At 41.1% G+C, this 19,856-nt stretch overlaps 1 protein-coding gene across 6 annotated transcripts in view; it reads right to left on the bottom strand.

Moving 5' to 3' along the window:
- The window catches only part of RAPGEF6 (Rap guanine nucleotide exchange factor 6), a 163,861-nt gene that overhangs the window by 119,183 nt on the left and 24,822 nt on the right, over nt 1-19,856 (bottom strand). For all 6 annotated transcript variants that reach the window (XM_025168498.2, XM_088133741.1, XM_007420950.3 and 3 more), the window contains 3 exons: nt 5,890-5,960; nt 1,523-1,579; nt 1,082-1,165 (listed from right to left, as the gene is read on the bottom strand). In XM_025168498.2, coding sequence (XP_025024266.1) covers nt 1,082-1,165; nt 1,523-1,579; nt 5,890-5,960 — 212 coding nt within the window. Of the gene's footprint in view, nt 1-1,081; nt 1,166-1,522; nt 1,580-5,889; nt 5,961-19,856 lie in introns of those variants that run through there.

Genomic DNA, 19,856 nt, shown 5'->3' with positions numbered 1-19,856 from the left:
CCATAAGCACAATAAAAGCCCAGTTTTACCCCAAGCACATGAGTTTATGTTATAATCCATTCTTTTCAACTAATCATTGTCTGTGGCATTCCCTAGAATTGTAAGAAATAGATTAAGAGTACACATTATTGAAACTGGATTTGTTTTCTGTGGGCTAAAAACTTTGGGTATAATATAGAAATGGAACAATGGGAAAATAAGTGGATAAAAGGATTGAAATTTACATTGTGTTATAATCTTAAAGCTAATTTTTATAAAATGATGTACTGTTGGTATTTGTCACTGGAAAAATTGTCTAAAATGTATACAGGTACTTCAAATGTATGTTGGAAATGAGAACAAGAAGAGGGGACTTTTTATTATGTTTGGCGGACATGTAAAAAAGCTAAAAAATTTTGGACTCAAATACATATATTAATTCAGAATATCTTAAAGACTAATATACAATTGAAACCGGAGACATTTCTTTTGGGACTGATGGATAAACAGTTGGGAAAAAAACCATGGAATTTTGTTTTTGTATATGAGAGCAGCAGTGAGACTTTTATATGGACGGTGGAAAGATTTGACGTTGCCTACAGTGGAAGAATGGATGGTGAAATCGACAGTTTTGATTAGAGAAAAGAATTCATTTTAATGCTGACTAGAAACCCCTTTTGGACTTTTTGCATGAAACAGAAAAAAATGAAATGATATATGGATTTGACGATTAGAATAGTAAACAACAGAAAAAATGAAAGTTACATTGTCAACTTAGAGTAGGAGCTTAAAGCAAATTTATACTTGTATCTCCTGTAAAAGAAAGTCAAAAGTCATTTTTCTTTTGTATTTTTTCTTTCTTTTTCTTTTTACACTTTTGACCTTGTTTTCTTTTTCATTCTTTACTTTTTTCTCTTCTCTATTTTCTATCTTAATTATTAGTTCTTGTTAATTTTTATTTATCTTAAAATCTAATGAAGTTATTTAAAGAAAAAAAAAGAAACTAGACTTGTTTTCTCACCATATATTATATGTATTTAACTGGGTTCTCAAGCTTACTTGTTTTTCCCTTAACATACAGAAACACTGATTTCTTACATACCTGCAGGGTGGCAAAAACATAGAATCCTTCATAAGCACAGATCCAGAAAGAAGAATATACCAGCATTTTGCAATAGTATCCGAGCTAAAGAAAAGAAACAAATATGCATAAAGTATTTCTTATATCAAGAACTCCTAATCAAAGCTTTTCAAGCATGTTTTCCTGTTCACTATGCTATCTTGTCCAAATATACACATGCAGAAGAAAGGCTCTCAAATCCTGAATGAGTGACAAAACTTGTGAAACACATGAGTTCTGTCCCAGATTTCTGAGTGTAGATCATAAACTTAATTCTGTGGATAGTTTAATTTCTTTGGATCTATTATTTGGATAATAACATTAACAGTATATGTATTATAAAGATCTAGATGTGAATTTTCTGATACTAGTCATACATTATGTCTTATATTTTCATACCATACAATGATTAAATGCACTTACCAAAATAAAACTTGATTTCCATCATATCTTTTATACCGTGCACTGGAAGTCATAATTCTGAGAACAAAAATTTAAGCATCATCACATAACATTCACATCCTACTATGGACAGTGCATTTATTTATTTATTTAATCAATTTATATAGCCACCCATCTCACCACAGGCGACTCTTGGCGGCCTACAACAAAGCTAAAAACTGTAAAATACATTAAAAATATATAAAACAGAATAAAACAGAGAATAAAAGAAAGTTAAAAATAAGGGAGCCACCTCACTAATTCCCCCATCCCCTGGAGTCCCCAGGCCTGCTGGTATAACCAAGTTTTAAGGGACCTCTGGAAGCTCAATTATGACAAGGCCAATCTCACCTCAGGGGGAAGAAGATTCCACAGTACAGGTGCCATAGCAGAAAAGGCCCACCACCTGGGACCTGCCAAATGTATTTCCCTAGGCAATATAGCCCATAACATGCCCCCTCTGCTGGATCTGGTAGGACAGGCAGATGAAATCGGGGAGATGCAGTCCCTCAGATAGCCCAGCCCCATGCCATGAAGGGCTTTAAAGGTCAACACCAGCACCTTGAATTGGATCCGGAAACAAAATGGTACCCAGTGCAGCTCATGAAGAAGAGGTGTAACGTGTGTTCTACTAGAAACACACATAACTGTTCGCGCTGCTACATTTTGCACCAGCTGAAGTTTCCAGATACTCTTCAAGGGCAGCCCCGTGTAGACCACATTGCAGTATTCTAACTGGGAGGTGACCAGGGTATGAGTAACCGTGAGTAGGTCCCTCTGATCTAGGAATGGGCACGACTGGCACACAATACAAAGTTGTGCAAAGGCCCTCCTAGCCACGACGGCCACCTGCTCTTTGAACAGGAGTCGTGAGTCCAGGAGGGTCTGTTTGGGGCAGTGCAACCCCATCCAGTACCAAAGATGGTAAAACCCTAGAACTAGAGGGGTTCGAAACCCGAAGCCACTCATCTTGCCAGGGTTCAGTTGAAGCCTGTTGTTCCCCATCCACATCCTCACAACCTCCAGACACCAAGATAGGATGCCCACAGCATCACTTAAGTCGCCAGGGGCAGAGATGTACAATTGAGTATCATCAGCATACTGATGATACCTCACCCCATGGCGATGGATGAGCTCACCCAATGGTCTCATGTAGATGTTAAATAGGAGAGGTGAGAGCACCGACCCCTGTGGCACCCCACACAGCAGAGGGCGGGATCTCTCCTACCCAATCACCACTGACTGGAACCAACCCTGGAGAAAGGAGGCGAACCAGCACAATACCATGCCGCCAATCCCCAATTCTCTGAGTCGTCATGAGAAGGATACCATGGTTGATGTATCGAAAGCCGCCAAGAGGTCAAATAAGGCAAGGACGGACGCACAACCACCATCCCACCCACGCCAGAGATTATCCAAAAGTGCAACCAATGCTGTTTCTGTGCCATACCCAGGTCTGAACCCTGACTGAAAAGGATCCAGATAATCCACTTCATCCAAGGTCCTCTGAAGCTGCTGCACAACCACTTTCTCAATCACCTTCCCCCCAAAAAGTTGTCCAGTATCGTGGAATCCAGCAATGGCTTCTTGAAGAGGGGGCAAACCAAAGCCTCCCTTAGAGGTGCAGGAACAACCCCCTCACTCAAGGAAGAATTCACCATCGCCAGAACCCACCCACATGACACCCCCCAGGGTGCTTTTACAAGCCAGGAGGGGCATGGATCTAGAAAGCAGGTGGCTGAGTTCACAGTCCTAAGGACCTTGTGCACTTCATCAGACCCAACAGGTTCAAACCATTCCCAGATAACTGGGCAAGACTTCGCCCCAGGCATCTCCCACAGACCCGCAGCAAAGCCAGCGTCCAACTGCGAATGAATCTGAACAATTTTATCTGACAGATGCTAAGCAAATTCCTCCACATGACCCTGCAAAAGGTTGTCCAGGCCCCTGTACTCAAGAGGACCCATATCACCCGAAACAGGGTTGTGGGACAGCAGTCTGTGGATGCAATAAGGGTGGAGGAGTGGTGTTGCTTTGCCGCCCTTACCACCACTTGGTAAGCCTTAATAGCAGCTCTAATCCATGTCTGGTCAAGTTCATTCTTAGATGAGCGCCAGTGACACTCTAGATGTCTCTTCTCTTGTTTCATCTCCCTCAGCTCCTCCATAACCATGGGGAGTGATGGGATCCATGCGATCCCATCAAGGGATCAAGGCTTCAGATGGGCCATGCAGCAGACCAGCAGGAACAGCCCCCAGCTCCCTCTGGAACCCCTCCAGATCCATCAGTCACTGGGGGTGGACCAATCTAATGGGTCCAGCCTCCCTGCAGTGGATAGAGGCACCAGAGAATCCCATGGTAATCAGGGCATGATCTGACCATGACAAGGGGGACACCAACAACTCTCCCAATTGCAGATCACAAAGCCATTGCTCCAACAGGAACACCAGATCTGGTGTGTGACCACTGTCCCATGTCAGGCTCTGGGTGACCTGGGATAGGCCCATGGCCGTCATGGTGGCCATGAACTCCTGAGCCACCTCAGATCCCACTCCCAGGGAAGGCAGATTAAAATCCCCCAAGACCATAAGTCTGGGGAACTCCACTGCCAACCCTGAGATGGAATCAAAGAGCTCAGACAGGGAGGTTGCTATGCAGCAGGGAGGCTGGTACAATAGCAACAGTCCCAACTGATCCCCAGAGCCCAACTTAATGAACAGGGTCTCACATCCAGTAATCTGTGGGGCAGCGCTCCTGAAAGCCGTAAGCGATTTCCACCCCACCCCACCACCCCACCCCTGCCCCAGGTTCTCAGCTGGTGCCACACTCAAAACCCAGCTGGGCACATCTCCAAGAGGGGCACCCCCCCCTTCCAGGCCCAGCCAGGTTTCGGTAATACATGACAGGTCGGCACTCTCATCCATGATCAAATCGCACATGAAGGAGGCTTTATTACACACCAACCTGGCATTTAAGAGTGACAGCCGGAAGCCAAGACCTCTGATGGTCTGCTGACTGGGTATAGAGCTGAGACCAAGGAGCTGGAAAATGGAACAGGTATAAAACATTGGTCCCATGTTCCCCGGGGCGGCCTACTCGTCTCCCACCAGATTTTCCCATGTCCATCACCACCATAATATTATGGCCTCCGCAGATCTCCCCAGTGGCCACATCATCTTTTCCTCCAGGCCCCTCAATTTCAAAGGCCCGGGGGCTCCCCTAACAATCAGTTACATCCATCCACCGGGAGGAGGAAACCAAGCATAATTGTACAAAATTCAGTGAAAAACTCAACTGTTGTACAAATAATCAGTACATACAAAAGCCATTAAGCCTACTCCATAGTTGGAAAAACAAGGCTGAGAAAATCCAGGCAGAAATGCACTACCCTTCTAGTATCCCTAGAAGGAATTCAATCTTTAGAATTCCCGGACAATTTAAAAAAATAATTTCTATATTGGATTTTGTAACATTTCAATTTCTTAAAGGATCATGCAAAAAGTCTCATCCAGAAGTCAGGAGACTTCTTTTGTACCTAAAAAATTATAACTATCCACCATAAAAAGCAAATATAGAAGTCCTACTTCTTTTCCAGTGAAGCCTACAGGACATTGTATAGGTAGTCCTCAACTTATGACCACAAATGGGCCAGAGTTTCCATCACTAAGCGATGCAGTTGTTAAGTGAGCCACACCCAATTTTTGCCATGGTCTTTAAGTGAATCACCACGGTTGTTAAGCAATCATGTGGTCATTAAGCAAATCCGGCTTTCCCCATCGACTTTGTTTGTTGGAAGGTTACAAATGACCCCAGGATTACATGACCCCAGGATGCTGCAACCATCATAAATACATGCCAGTTGCCAAGCACCTAAATTTTGATCATGTGACTGAGGGGATGCTGTGACAGTTGTAAGTGTGTGAGGACTGGTAAATCACCTTTTTCAGTGCCTCCGTAACTTTGAATTATCGTTAAACAAATACTTGTAAGTTGAGGACTACCTGTAGTTGTCGAGAAATAAGACCCAGTGATTCTGGCTAATTTGCTCCTAGAAGTGGTGGGGTTTTTTTGTTATTGTTTTGTTTTTAATTTCAATCTTCTCTGTAGTTGTTTACTTGTTGTTGTATTCCATGCTTCGGAAGATTTCCAAAAACTTTAAAACATGTATAATGCATATTTTGTATTGTGTAATTCTTTTTCTCTTGCCTTAAAAGAACATTTTAAAAGTAACCATTAAAATAAATAATACTACACATCACAGTATTCATGCTATGCAAATCTAGCTGTATAAAATGGACTTTGTAATAGCATATCTAAGCATCCCACTCCCATTGACTAGCTACCCTTACCTTAACTGATGCTCCCTGAGATGAGATAATATATCCATTCCATGAAGATAGTAATAGATAGTATTTAATTCCTGGAAAAAAAAAAACATCATGTTAATCCACGCAATTTTGAGCAAGAAATGTAATGTCAATCTAGGAACAGTAAAACATAACACAGTTTTTCTTGGTACTATAGCAATGTGCATGTACCAGGCTGAAACGGGTTAACAGAGTATGTTCTTGTGCACTTAGAATTCTCATTCCTTCCATTTTTCTACAATTTCAGGATATAAACAAAAAAAACTGATTTCCAGTAACAAACTGAATCATGAGAGTTTCTCAGCTTCTCAGGATAATTGTGATAGTAATACAATGAGGGACTAACTCAAGTATTTTGCATCTTTTGCTTCTGGGAACAACGGTGAGATATAAGATGCTAAGAACAACACTGACAGAGAAACATAACTCAGAATGAGTAAATAATTTCAAAGTAGGAATAACAAGGGGGAAAAAAACATTAAAAGCTTTTTAATCAGTATTTGGTTGCTATTGGTCAAATTGCACTTTGAATTCTTCCCCATGACCATACAGGTAGTCCTCCAGTAATGACTGTTCAACAACAGTTCAAAGTTACAACAGCCTCAGAAACGGTGATTTATGGCCCGTAAAGCACTTCTGGCCATCGTAAAATGGTGCACCCCCCCCCCGCAGTCACATGACTGCATTTTGGGCACTTGGCAACCAGTTCACATTTACGACTGGTTGCCAAGTGCCCTATGATCATGTGATCGCCATTTGCAAACTTCTCTGCCAGCTTCCCCAGAAAGTCAATGCAGGGAAGGCTGCAAGTGGAGAGGACAAAGGGAAACCTCTCGGTGGTTTGCAAGATTGGAGGATTTCCCCTCCATCCGCAGGGGGGAGTGGAAGCTTTTTAATGGTGTGCAGGAATATAGTCAAATTTTCAGGGAAACCTCTCAGTGGTGTGCAGGAACAGAGTTCAGATCCTGAAGATCTGAGCTCCATTCCTCCAGCCCCACAAAGGATTTCCCCTCCATCAATGGAGGGGAGGGCAAACCCTTCAGCAGGCTTTAGGGTTTGACAGCAAGAGGACTGCCTGCTGGGAGGATCTCAGCTCCAGGTGGAGCTGAAACCGTCTGGCAGCAGCCCTTTCACTCTCAAAGAGCTGCCTGCCAGGAAGATTTCAGCTCCACATGGCTCTTTCACTCTTAATGAGCCAGGAGACTGCTTAACGACTGCAACCAGGAGTGCCTGGATTGTGGTCGTTGAGTGAAGCAGTCCTGTGGGTATCTCACTTAATGACCGTTTCACTCAACAATCGAGATCCCGGTCCCAATAGTGGTCATTAGACGAGGACTATCTGTATTAATTTGCTCTGAGTCAACAGAAAAATATGTTAGCAGAATTTATGCTGTACTGACAGCTAAACTCTAACCTCCCTTAATAACAAGATTTGTAAGTCTTATTATAAGTGACCCCATTCATGCAGCTTTACTGTCTCACAACTTAAAGTTAGTTTTGGTAGATTCCCTTGGCTTTGTTTTTCCTCTAACCCAGTGTTAGCTGCCAACAAGAAAAACCACCACCCAACCAGTCTCAATATGTGCTGGGGTGGCCTTGGATGAGTACAGGTGGCGGGTGTCTGAGTGATTAGGAGTGGTTTCTGGAGGAGAGTGAGGTGGGATAGCATGCCTCAGTTACTTGGGCAGAAGGGGAAATTTGCAGAACACTTCATCAATTTTACCCCAGCTTCTGCTGCAATGAATGGCCATGCTGGCAGTTAGTGTTTGTAGACAGCAGCATGTTCAAGTATCCCACACACATACATGCAAGATAGTGCTGGAACAGGAAAAAATGGCACTATCTCCCTTTCAAAAGATTGAAAACATTCAAAGACAGTGCCATACAAAAATGGCTCTTGCAGAAACAGCAGAAAAACTTTAATGCAGTCCTTGGGGCAGAACCAAAAAAGCAACTCTCACAGTTTAAATCAACTTGCAGCCCTGTTTTTTTATAGATAGCTTGACTGATCTTTTGAAACACTAGTGAATGTGTGATTAATAACAAGTCTAGTGATCTTCCAGACAGCTGGTATACCAGGGCATATAAGGAGTTCACACAGTACCTGAATGCTGCTTTGCAAAGAATGGGTCAGGCATTACACAGGGAGGTGACCAGGGGCTGGGTCAAGAATTCTCAGTACTCTCTGTTCCTATTTAGCATCTACATGAAGTTGCTAGGCAAGGCCATCCATCAATACTATAGTCAAGTATCCACAGTATGCTGGTGATACCCAGTTTTACGTATCAACCTCAGGCAAAAAGGTGATACCATCGAGGTGCTGTCACAGCATTTGGGACTGTTAGAGGCAGGAACAGACCTAGGCTTAATCCCAGCAAGATGGAAGTGGGTTTAGATTCAGAAGCCATCCATTCCCAGAGAAAGAGCATCTTTAGTTCTGACTGGATCACACTTCCCTGTACAGAACTAACCCTTCACAGCAGCATCACCAAGATCATGAAAGAGGTGTTGCAAACTATTTGTATGCCAGAAGACAACAGAAAACATTATTTTAAAAGTGCAACAGCTGAGGACAAATTTAGGCTTCCTCATGAGGACACATCATCTAAAAATAGTTTGTGGGTTGTCTTTATGCTGCAGTTAGAAGAATGTATAGATGAGCTCTCATTTTGGTATGTGAGGCAAAATTGTGAAACTGTTCCACAATCTTTTCAAAACCCATTAAACTCTTACTGTAGAATTCTGGTGTTTAAATCCTTTAGACTGCCTGAGTTGCAACACTGTTCCCTCTTAAACAGAAGCAATACAACAAAAGGGAATTTTACAAGAGTTAAAACAAGCTGTATTGAGTCACAGACCAAATCAACTCTTATAACATTACAGTGGGGCAAAAAAGTATTTAGTCAGCCACCAATTGTGCAAGTTCTCCCACTTAAAAGGATGAGAGAGGCCTGTAGTTTTCATCATAGGTATACCTCAACTATGAGAGTCAAAATGGGGAAAAAAATCCAGAAAATCACATTGTCTGATTTTTAAAGAATTTATTTGCAAATCATGGTGGAAAACAAGTATTTGGTCAATATCAAAAGTTCATCTCAATACTTTGTTATATATCCTTTGTCGGCAATGACAGAGGTCAAACGTTTTCTGTAAGTCTTCACAAGGTTTTCACACACTGTTGCTGGTATTTTGGCCCATTCTTCCATGCAGATCTCCTCTAGAGCAGTGATGTTTTGGGGCTGTCGCTGGGCAACACGGACTTTCAACTCCCTCCAAAGATTTTCCATGGGGTTGAGATCTGGAGACTGGCTAGGCCACTCCAGGACCTGGAAATGCTTCTTACGAAGCCACTCCTTCATTGCCCAGGTGGTGTGTTTGGGATCATTGTCATGCTGAAAGACCCAGCCACATTTCATCTTCAATGCCCTTGCTGATGGAAGGAGGTGTTCACTCAAAATCTCACGATACATGGCCCCATTCATTCTTTCCTTTACACGGATCTGTCGTCCTGGTCCCTTTGCAGAAAAACAGCCCCAAAGCATGATGTTTCCACCCCCATGCTTCACAGTAGGTATGGTGTTCTTTGGATGCAACTCAGCATTCTCTCTCCTCCAAACATGACGAGTTGAGTTTAGACCAAAACATTCTACTTTGGTTTCATCTGACCATATGACATTCTCCCAATCCTCTTCTGGATCATCCAAATGTTCTCTAGCAAACTTCAGACGGACCCAGACATGTACTGGCTTAAGCAGGGAGACATGTCTGGCACTGCAGGATTTGAGTCCTTGGCAGCATAGTGTGTTACTGATGGGAGCCTTTGTTACTTTGGTCCCAGCTCTCTGCAGGTCATTCACTAGGTCCCCCCATGTGGTTCTGGGATTTTTGCTCACCATTCTTGTGATCATTTTGACCCCACAGGGTGAGATCTTGCGTGGAGCCCCAGATCGAGGGAGATTATCACTGGTCTTGTATGTCTTCCATTTTCTAATTATTGCTCCCACAATTGATTTCTTCACACCAAGCTGCTTGCCTATTGCAGATTCAGTCTTCCCAGCCTGGTGCAGGTCTACAATTTTGTTTCTGGTGTCCTTCAACAGCTCTTTGGTCTTGGCCATAGTGGAGTTTGGAGTGTGACTGTTTGAGGTTGTGGACAGGTGTCTTTTATACTGATAACAAGGTCAAACAGGTGCCATTACTACAGGTAACAAGTGGAGGACAGAGGAGCCTCTTAAAGAAGTAGTTACAGGTCTGTGAGAACCAGACATCTTGCTTGTTTGTAGGTGACCAAATACTTATTTTCCACCATGATTTGCAAATAAGTTCTTTAAAAATCAGACAATGTGATTTTCTGGATTTTTTTCCCCATTTTGTCTCTCATAGTTGAGGTATACCTATGATGAAAATTACAGGCCTCTCTCATCCTTTTAAGTGGGAGAACTTGCACAATTGGTGGCTGACTAAATACTTTTTTGCCCCACTGTATGTCAAACAATATCACACAGTTAATAACATAATTCTGTGCAATCAACATGGAACTTACTTATTTCCTAGACCAGTGTTGTCCAAACCTGGCCACTTTAAGATGAGTGGACTTCATGGCTGGCTGGGGAATTCTGGGAGTTGAAGTCCACTCATCTTAAAGTGGCCAAGTTTGGACAACACTGTCCTAGACTGATAACCCACCCACATCTATGGACTCTGGGTGGCTAACAAAATGTGAAAAATAAGTATCTTCTACAAATGTTTAAAACCCAGAAACTAAACTTATAAAAACTGAAATCAAAATGAAAATTTAAAACTAACAACAATAATACTTTAAAACAGCAAGTGAAAACAAGGCTAGAGCTTCAAAATATGCTTCACATGCTCCATGGAGCACATCTCCAAAAGATCAACAGAGTAGGGGCCAAGAGAAGACAATATGTGTAGCTAGAGTAGGGCCCATCTGGATTCCATGATACAGCACGTTCCAAAAAGACAGGTCTGCCATTGAGAAAGCCTACTTGTGGAGTGTGTCCCCCCCCCCAACTGTATTATATTTGAATAATAACCAGTGGGGGAAGGTTGCAATTCAGTGGGATGAGAATTAATACTTACTAAATGTTGGTAAATAGGAGGTATGGATGAAACATAATGAAAAATCATAGATGGCTATAAGAAACCTAATTATGCTTCACAATTCATAAAACTAAGTCAGAACACAATCTCTAAATAAAGATCCCTGCTCAAACTGCCATTTATCTACTACAGATATTAGCTGTCAAGGAGCTTATTAGCCAAAATATAATTTATTGCTCCAGCGGGAACTAGTAAAGCATCACATATCAGACGTCCCAAGATCTACTGTCAAAATATTCTTATCAAGAATTACAGTGCAACTGGGAAGGTTTATTGACTTACACATTGTTATATTTATTGAAATAGCAAACATTTTCCTTGAACAGAAAGCATACTGTTGATACCCTGCAACTTCAGGTCCAGCAAAATTACAAACATCTCAGGTGGTAAAGATCTGTATGTGCTCCATTACAAGCATCTTAGCCAGCAACCCTGCACTGTTAAAGAATGAGATACTTAAATGATTGTACCCAGCTATATAATCTAACCACCCTTTAAGGATACCTCACTGCCATTTCACCTGTACAGTGGTACCTCGGGATACGAACTTAATCCGTTCCGTGACTCTGGGCGTATCCCGAGTTGGTCGTAACCCAACGCAAATTTCCCCATAGGGTTCAATGTAAATCTGGTTAATCCGTTCCACCCTCCGAATTTGGTCGCACCCCGAAGCAAATTTTCCCATAAGGTTCAATGTAATTACCGTTAATCCGTTCTGGCGTCCGTGGACCACGCGTCAGGGGCGGGAAAACGGCCGGGCGCGTCAGGGGCGGGAAAACGCCCAGGCGCGGCACGGCGGGAAAACGGCCGCAGACCACGTGTCAGGGGCAGAAAAACGGCCACAGACCACGTGTCGGGGCGGAAAAAAGACCGTACCCCAAGGCGGAGTTCACACATCGAGGTAAATTTTTGCAGCCGGAGCTGGTCGTAACCCGAAAAGTTCGTTAGTAGAGGCGTTCGTATCCCGAGGTACCACTGTATTTAAATCTGGTTTGGTAAAGAAAAAAAGAAGTTCCTTGATGGCTGAGCCCAATGTGGAATGGGATATCTAACCAACTTCAGCATTATTTCCTAATTACTGACTGTAAAAGATATGTTCTTTTTCACAAGTAATTCATATGCAAATACTGATTAACTTGCACTTTTATTTGCTGTCTTGCCTTTAATGTTACAATATTACAGTATAATGCTGTAGAATAAATAATGAATCAAAATAAATACATGATGTATTTATTTTTCATTTATTTATTCATTCTGATCCTTGACAGCTTATAACAAAGCAAGCTAAACTAAATAAAGCAAATTTTTAAAAATCTACAGTAAGACAAAACATCCATGGCAAGAAAATAAACATTTTAAAAATTTACTCCACAGCACTCCATAACACCAGAACCTAGTAACAACTAAAAAAAAAAATCTAAAACCAACAATAACAGTAATAATTTTTAAAACCATAATAAAAAATGAAATGATTATGGTGAAGGATTACACCCTAAATAACCTCTGGAATAATTTAGCTCCTGGAAGGCCATCAGCAAGGGGACCAGTTCTAGAGGGAGGCTATTCTAAAGAACAGATGCCATAGTTTAAAAACAATGCTTTCAAGCCTCAGTCCTCCTCACTTCACAAAAATGGGGCACCACCAGCAACGTATTCTGGGAGGACCTCCTTAGCTGGGTCAACACTGGGTGGGAACAGGCAGTTCTGCAATACCCTGGTGCCAAGCCATATAAGGCTACATTACTCAAAAGTAGCACTCTGCATTGCACCTGGAAACCCATTGGCAACCATTGCAAAGCTCTAAAGATGGATCTAATATCATCACAGCGACTAGCACCAATCAACAAATGGGCCAATTCATTTTGTACCAACTGTACTTTCTGGGTGGTCTTTAAATGCAGCCCCACCAAGAGTGCATGTTCAGTGCACCGTTTAGGCTTTTCTTATTCACCGCCTGACAAGTAATACCTGCCAGCCAACTATGACATTTCTTAAAAATAAAAACTGGACACACACGCACATATCTCCTCCAAAAGAAGTGTATCATCCAGGCAACAGATTTTACAAACTTAAGAGATATTTGCTTGTCTGATGCCTGACTTTTAAATGACAATTTCTCAGCAAAGCTGCAAGGAATGTTCAAATTCAGTGTAAAATTCATTCCCATAATCCACTAGTTTTGATTGCTCAACAGGAAATAAATCATGATGTTGCCGTGAATAAGAATAGAACAAGCAAGAGTAGAAACTCTACGTCTAGACTCAAAGCAAGCTTTTTAGCTTGCCTGCCCACTTCCTTCCTGATCAAAATACACTGACTATACTATCTAAACTAGGCCTGCATGTAGATATACCAAGGTCCTGTTTTTGTCTTCATTTTCAAACCATGAGTTCCTCAAACCCTAACTTTAAACTATTTAGCATGTCTACTTTTCATTGTTTTAAATTTATTTTCCATTATCTCCACATCGGTCTTATATCCTCTCACAGAATATACAGGTGAAACTCGAAAAATTAGAATATCGTGCAAATGTTCATTTATGTCAGTATGGCAACTCAAAAGGTGAAACCAATATATGAGATAGACGCATTACATGCAAAGCAAGATATGTCAAGCCTTACTTTGGTATAATTGTGATGATTATGGTGTACAGCTTATGAAAACCCCAAATTCACAATCTCAGAAAATTAGAATATTACATGACATCAATAACACAAGGATTGGAAATAGAACAATATCGGACCTCTGCAAAGTATAAGCATGCATATGTACTCAGTACTTGGTTTGGGCCCCTTTTGCAGCAATGACTGCCGCAATGCGGCGTGGCATGGATGCTATCAGCCTGTGGCACTGCTGAGGTGTTATGGAAGACCAGGATGCTTCAATAGTGGCCTTCACCTCCGCTGCATTGTTCGGTCTCATGTCCCTCATCTTTCTCTTGGCAATGCCCCATAGATTCTCTATGGGGTTCAGGTCAGGCAAGTTTGCTGGCCAATCAAGCACAGTAATCCCATGGTCACTGAACCAGGTTTTGGTACTTTGGCAGTGTGGGCAGGTGCCAAGTCCTGCTGGAAAATGAAGTCAGCATTCCCATAAAGCTCGTCTGCGGAAGGAAGCATGAAGTGCTCCAAAATCTCCTGGTAGACGGCTGCGTTGACCCTGGACTTAATGAAGCACAGTGGACCAACACCAGCAGATGACATGGCTCCCCAAATCAACACAGACTGTGGAAACTTCACATTGGACTTCAAGCATTGTGCACTGTGTGCCTCTCCATTCTTCCTCCAGACTCTGGGTCCTTGGTTCCCAAATGAGATGCAAAGGTTGCTCTCATCAGAAAAGAGGACTTTGGACCACTGGGCAACAGACCAGTTCTTTTTTTCTGTAACCCAGGTAAGACACTTCTGACATTGTTTGTTGTTCAGGAGCGGCTTGACAAGAGGAATATGACATTTGAAGCCCATGTCCAGGATCCGTCTGTGTGTGGTGGCTCTTGATGCACTAACTCCAGCCTCAGTCCACTCCTTGTGAAAGTCCCCAACACTTTTGAATGGCCTTTTCCTAACAATCCTCTCCAGGTTGCGGTCATCCCTGCTGCTTGTGCACCTTTTTCTACCACACTTTTCCCTTCCACATAACCTTCTATTGATGTGCTTTGATACAGCACTTTGGGAACATCCAACTTCTTTTGCAATTACCTTTTGGGGCTTTCCCTCCTTATGGAGGGTGTCAATGATGGTTTTCTGCACAACTGTCAGGTCAGCAGTCTTTCCCATGCTTGTGATTCCTACTAAACCAGCCTGAGAGACCATTTAAAGGCTCAGGAACCCTTTGCAGGTGTTATGGATTCATTAGCTGATTAGAGTGGGACGCTTTGAGCCTAGAATATTGAACCTTTTCACACTATTCTAATTTTCTGAGATTGTGAATTTGGGGTTTTCATAAGCTGTATGCCATAATCATCACAATTATACCAAAGTAAGGCTTGACATATCTCAGTTTGCATGTAATGTGTCTATCTCATATATTGGTTTCACCTTTTGAGTTGCCTTATTGACATAAATGAACATTTGCACGATATTCTAATTTTTCGAGTTTCACCTGTACAACCATTCTTACTCTAAAACACAGTACAGGTGAAACTCGAAAAATTAGAATATCGTGCAAATGTTCATTTATGTCAGTATGGCAACTCAAAAGGTGAAACCAATATATGAGATAGATGCATAACATGCAAAGCGAGATATGTCAAGCCTTACTTTTGGTATAATTGTGATGATTATGGCATACAGCTTATGAAAACCCCAAATTCACAATCAGATTCAGATCTCTTTTTTGATCCTTTTTTTGTCTTTTGCTCCTTCCCTAAAGTAGCATTCCAGACCCACTTTTCCTTCAAATTCCTATTTTGCAGTCCACTTCCTAATCTACACCCTTTAAGTATTTTACCTCTAGATTCCTAAACATCGAGCTTTTCTACCTCTACTGACCTCTTCCAAACCCTTATACATAACCTATGTGAGTTTTCAGTCTTAGCTTAAATGCTATTCCTTTTTATTGTAAGAGTAGGCAATCTGCTTTAAACCAACCAATATTCCATGTTACCACAGTATGGGGTGCTTCACTAGTACAACATGAACATGAGTTGTGTTACATGTTAGGTAACACAGAATAGACTACTCCCCCCAATAGCTTTGTTTTAAAAGTTCCACTGATCTCAGCTTTCACTGGTTAAGCATACTTTTTTTTAATCAACCTTCTAAAAATGTTCACTACATTTATTATTTCATTAAATCAATCTAATAATTATTAAATTATTTCTTCTCATGCTTATTGCAAATGGGCACTGCTACCACGTAGACTTCGGCAGACAAGTTAGTGCTTACTCAGGGTTTCATTTCTATGAAAGGACATCGGAGGAAACAGGTATCACTTTTGTAATGAAGACCTATTTACACACAGATAACTGTTCACAGTACTGATACTTCAGCCAAGTCCTGTTTCTTTTATGATTCTTTAAGAAACCCAGTCATAAGATTTCCTACAGAAAGAAAGCAATATTAACACTGCCTCAAATATTGCCTTCCATTAACATTTGCAGATCTCACTTGATCCCCTCATTTGACAAACAGAGAAGAAAAATTAGTCATTTCTGTCCACTACCAAAACTCATGGATGCCTGGTCATACTTGGTCATGTTCCATAAATGAATTTATTAGTAGAACTGAGTTATTATTTATTTTTTAACATTCAAGTAAATTTATCATTGCTGGCATAGCTATTAAATAACTGTTTTAGAAACATCAATTTATTATAAAATTGTTCCACAACAGTGCAAGTACAATACCTGCATTGTACAACAGTACAAGAAATATAATCTGTAATGTCCTAATTTTTTTTTTAAACAGACTCTAAAAAAAAGACACTTCCTTATTAGAAGGAACTGCAGATTGTGTGGGCCATCTAGTGGGAAAGCACTGTAACTTCTTCCAAAAATTAGGTTTCAAATGAAACCTAAGAAACACTTTTTAGAAAATATATATATGTTCCATTGTAATTACATAAGTTATCTTTACAGTGGTTAAGAAAAAGTGTGATAGAGCTTATCAAGAAACAAAAAGAACCAGCAAAACATAAAACAAGCATGTATAGTGCATTTCTTTAAATTTAAAGTTTTCTCAATTCAACTTTGTAATGTTTATTCCTAATAAACAATCATGGTGGATGACTAAAACGAATCTACTTTACATCTCCATTTTTAATAAGTCACTGACCTAATTGAGGTTATAGTCTTATGTACATAAGCACCATATATTTACATGGAGATAAGTCTGAGTGGGATTCAATATGTGTATATTATGTTACAGGATGTGTAACACTGCATTGTCAGACAATCTTAAAGGTGTCAATATCTGGTGAAGAAGATGAGATCTTCAACAAAAGCACTATATAATTAATGCTAGATGCACAAGGATTTATATTTTAGCTGATTAAGCCAAAAGCTGTAACCATAGAGTCCATTTTCCAAGCAAGCCCCACAACTTTCTACTGGCCTACATAAAATCTCAAATAGACATTTGCATTTAATTTATGCATACTTCTTTTCCCTGATGTAAAGTATTACAACTCTCAGATTCAGTTTCAGTCTAACATTCCTCCTAAGCATCTAAGGATAAGATAAGAGAACACCTTATATATCACTCTAAGTTCCTAGGAGAAACTACAAGATACAATTTTGATCAAATAAAATAATAAAAAATATTTATATTTCTGGGGCAACAGTTCTGGTACATGTGCATGCCCTCTCAATTAATGTAAAGGCTGATTCAATTACAGGAGGAAAGAAAATTGCAGTATATGAAGCAAGCTTTGCCCCTGTAGATATTATTTGTATATTGCTACTACTTTAAAATCCAATCATTTACTCTAGATTACTTTGTACCTTGCTCAGCAGCTCTTCTTTCCCTGGCTAAACCAGTTTTTCTTCAAAAGGTTAATAATTTATCGTGAGAATTAATTAAAACATAGGATTGCTTAATTAACTATTTAAATCCCTCCAAATATATTCAAAAATCAAGGAATAATTCCCTCCAAATAATTCAAAAATAAAGGAAAATTAAAAGCAAGATGATGGCTTGAGTGAAGCTTTCTGGGGAGTAATCAAGTCCAGTCGACTTGCTGCTGGATATCTTCTTTTCCTTCCTTTCACCTTTCCCAGGATTATAGACTTCTCTAAGTCTTTGTATAATGTGTCCAACATTTGAGTCTGGACATTTACGCTTTGAATAAGAAACCTGCATTGATTTATTCTATGATCCATTCTTTCTATCCTGCTTCTTTAAAGTCCAACTTTCACTTTCATGTCACAGGAAAAAACCATTGCCTGTATGCTTCTAATCATTGTAGGTATAGACACGTGATTGCATCTGAATATCTTTTCCAAGGTCTTCACTGGTACTCTGTCAAGTGCTAGTCTGTGACATATTTCTTTACTAATGGCTCCTTTACTGTTGATAGTTAATCTTAAAAGACAGAAGCTAACTGTCATTTCAATATCAATTCTAAGGCTGATTCCTATAGTTTGGTCTTACTCATATTTAATCTTAGATCCATTTTTTCACTATACTTGTTGACTTGTGTTACTAAAGCCTGGAGATCATTTACTTTTCCATACAGGTAGTCCTCAACTTACGATCATTCGTTTAGTGACCGTCCAAAGTTACAGTGCTGAAAAAAGTGATTTATGACCAGTTCTTGCACCTATTACTCACAGCATCCCCACAGTCATGTGATCATCATTCAGACAACCATTGGCAACCATCATGCGTTTATGATGGCTGCAGTGTCCTGCGGTCATGTGATCGCTATTTGCAACCTTCCCAGCCGGCTTCCAACAAGCAAGCCAATGGGAAGTCAACAGGGAAAGTTGCAAGTCATGGTCACGTTATGTCTCACTTAACAACCACAGAGATTCACTTAACAACTGCGGCAAAAAAGGTTGTAAAATTGGATGCAGTCATGTGATGCCTCACTTAATGACCACACAACTTAAAAATGAATTTTCTGGTCCCTATTGTGGCTGTACACGAGGACTACCTGTACAGATTATGCATCTGTATAACCAACCTATAATTCTCTCCCTTCCCCCACTTCCCACCTCATCCCAATTTAAATCCTACATCAGTCTAGCCACTCCATGCATCTGATGAGGTGAGCTGCAGCTCACAAAAGCTTATGCCTACCATGTTGATAAATATTAGTAATTCAACTGATAAAGTCTCCATCTTGCATTATTGTTCAACTTTACACTTATAATGGTTGCAGCATCCCGCAGTCACATGATCACCATTTGCAGCCTTTCCTGCTGGCTTTGCACAAGCAAAGTTAATAGGTAACCCAGCAGAGAAGGTTGCAAATCACTCCCACTTTTTCTCCTGAAGAGCCCATGCACCCTGCTGCACTAGTACATAATGGTAGCACCCAGCCCCCCACCTGCCTGTACTTGCACTGTGCAGCAGAGCCCAGCCACATGCCCTGTTGTATTTGCACCATGTGGCAGCACCCATCCAAGTACTCTGCTACAATTGCACTATGTGGCAGCAGCCACCCATGCTCCTTGTATTTGCCCCACACGGCAGCGCCACGTGCCCCATCACACATGTGCCATGTGGCAACCACCCATGTCCCATTGCACTTGCACCATGCCACCACCCCTCTAGCCCACCCACACTCCATAGTACTCACCTGCCTGCCAGTCTGCTTGCAAACCACCTATGGAAAGGCTTGTCATGACCAGGACTTGCAACTTCCTGCCAGCTTTCCCACTGACTTTGCTTGTTGGAAGCCGGCAGGACGTTGCAAGTGCCGGTCATGTGAGGTCCTCTCTTAATGACCCATAATCCTAGCTTAACTATGGCAATGGGGACTGCCAGGATTGCCATCACTAAGCGATGCAATCACATGCTGTCACACTTTATGACCATATTGCTTAGCAATGGAAATTCCAGTCCCAATTACTGTCATAACCTGAAGACTACCTGAACTGTACTACCTGTGTTACTGTATTGCATTATTCCAAAAGGCATTCAACTCAAATTTGAAATACAATCTCATCCTGAGAGAGGCTCAATAAGGAAGAATCTCTCTACCTTGAGGGCACAGGATGTGTTCCAGAAGTTTGCAAGATCAAACTAGCTGCAAATACAGCTCAAATACTTCACAACTGGCACTGAATGAAAAGTCAAGATAAAATGCACTATATGGAAAAAGGAAAGGAAATCACAAGAATGACTTCCATCACTGCAAAAAAAGCACATTTAAATTCAATA

Source organism: Python bivittatus, unplaced genomic scaffold, assembly GCF_059951505.1.
Source record: "Python bivittatus isolate LINGU-HERP-01145 unplaced genomic scaffold, Pbiv_v1 ctg000080_np1212, whole genome shotgun sequence".
Taxonomy (NCBI): domain Eukaryota; kingdom Metazoa; phylum Chordata; class Lepidosauria; order Squamata; family Pythonidae; genus Python; species Python bivittatus.
Note: the sequence above shows the minus strand (reverse complement) of the source record. Positions and strands in the feature narration are given on the sequence as shown.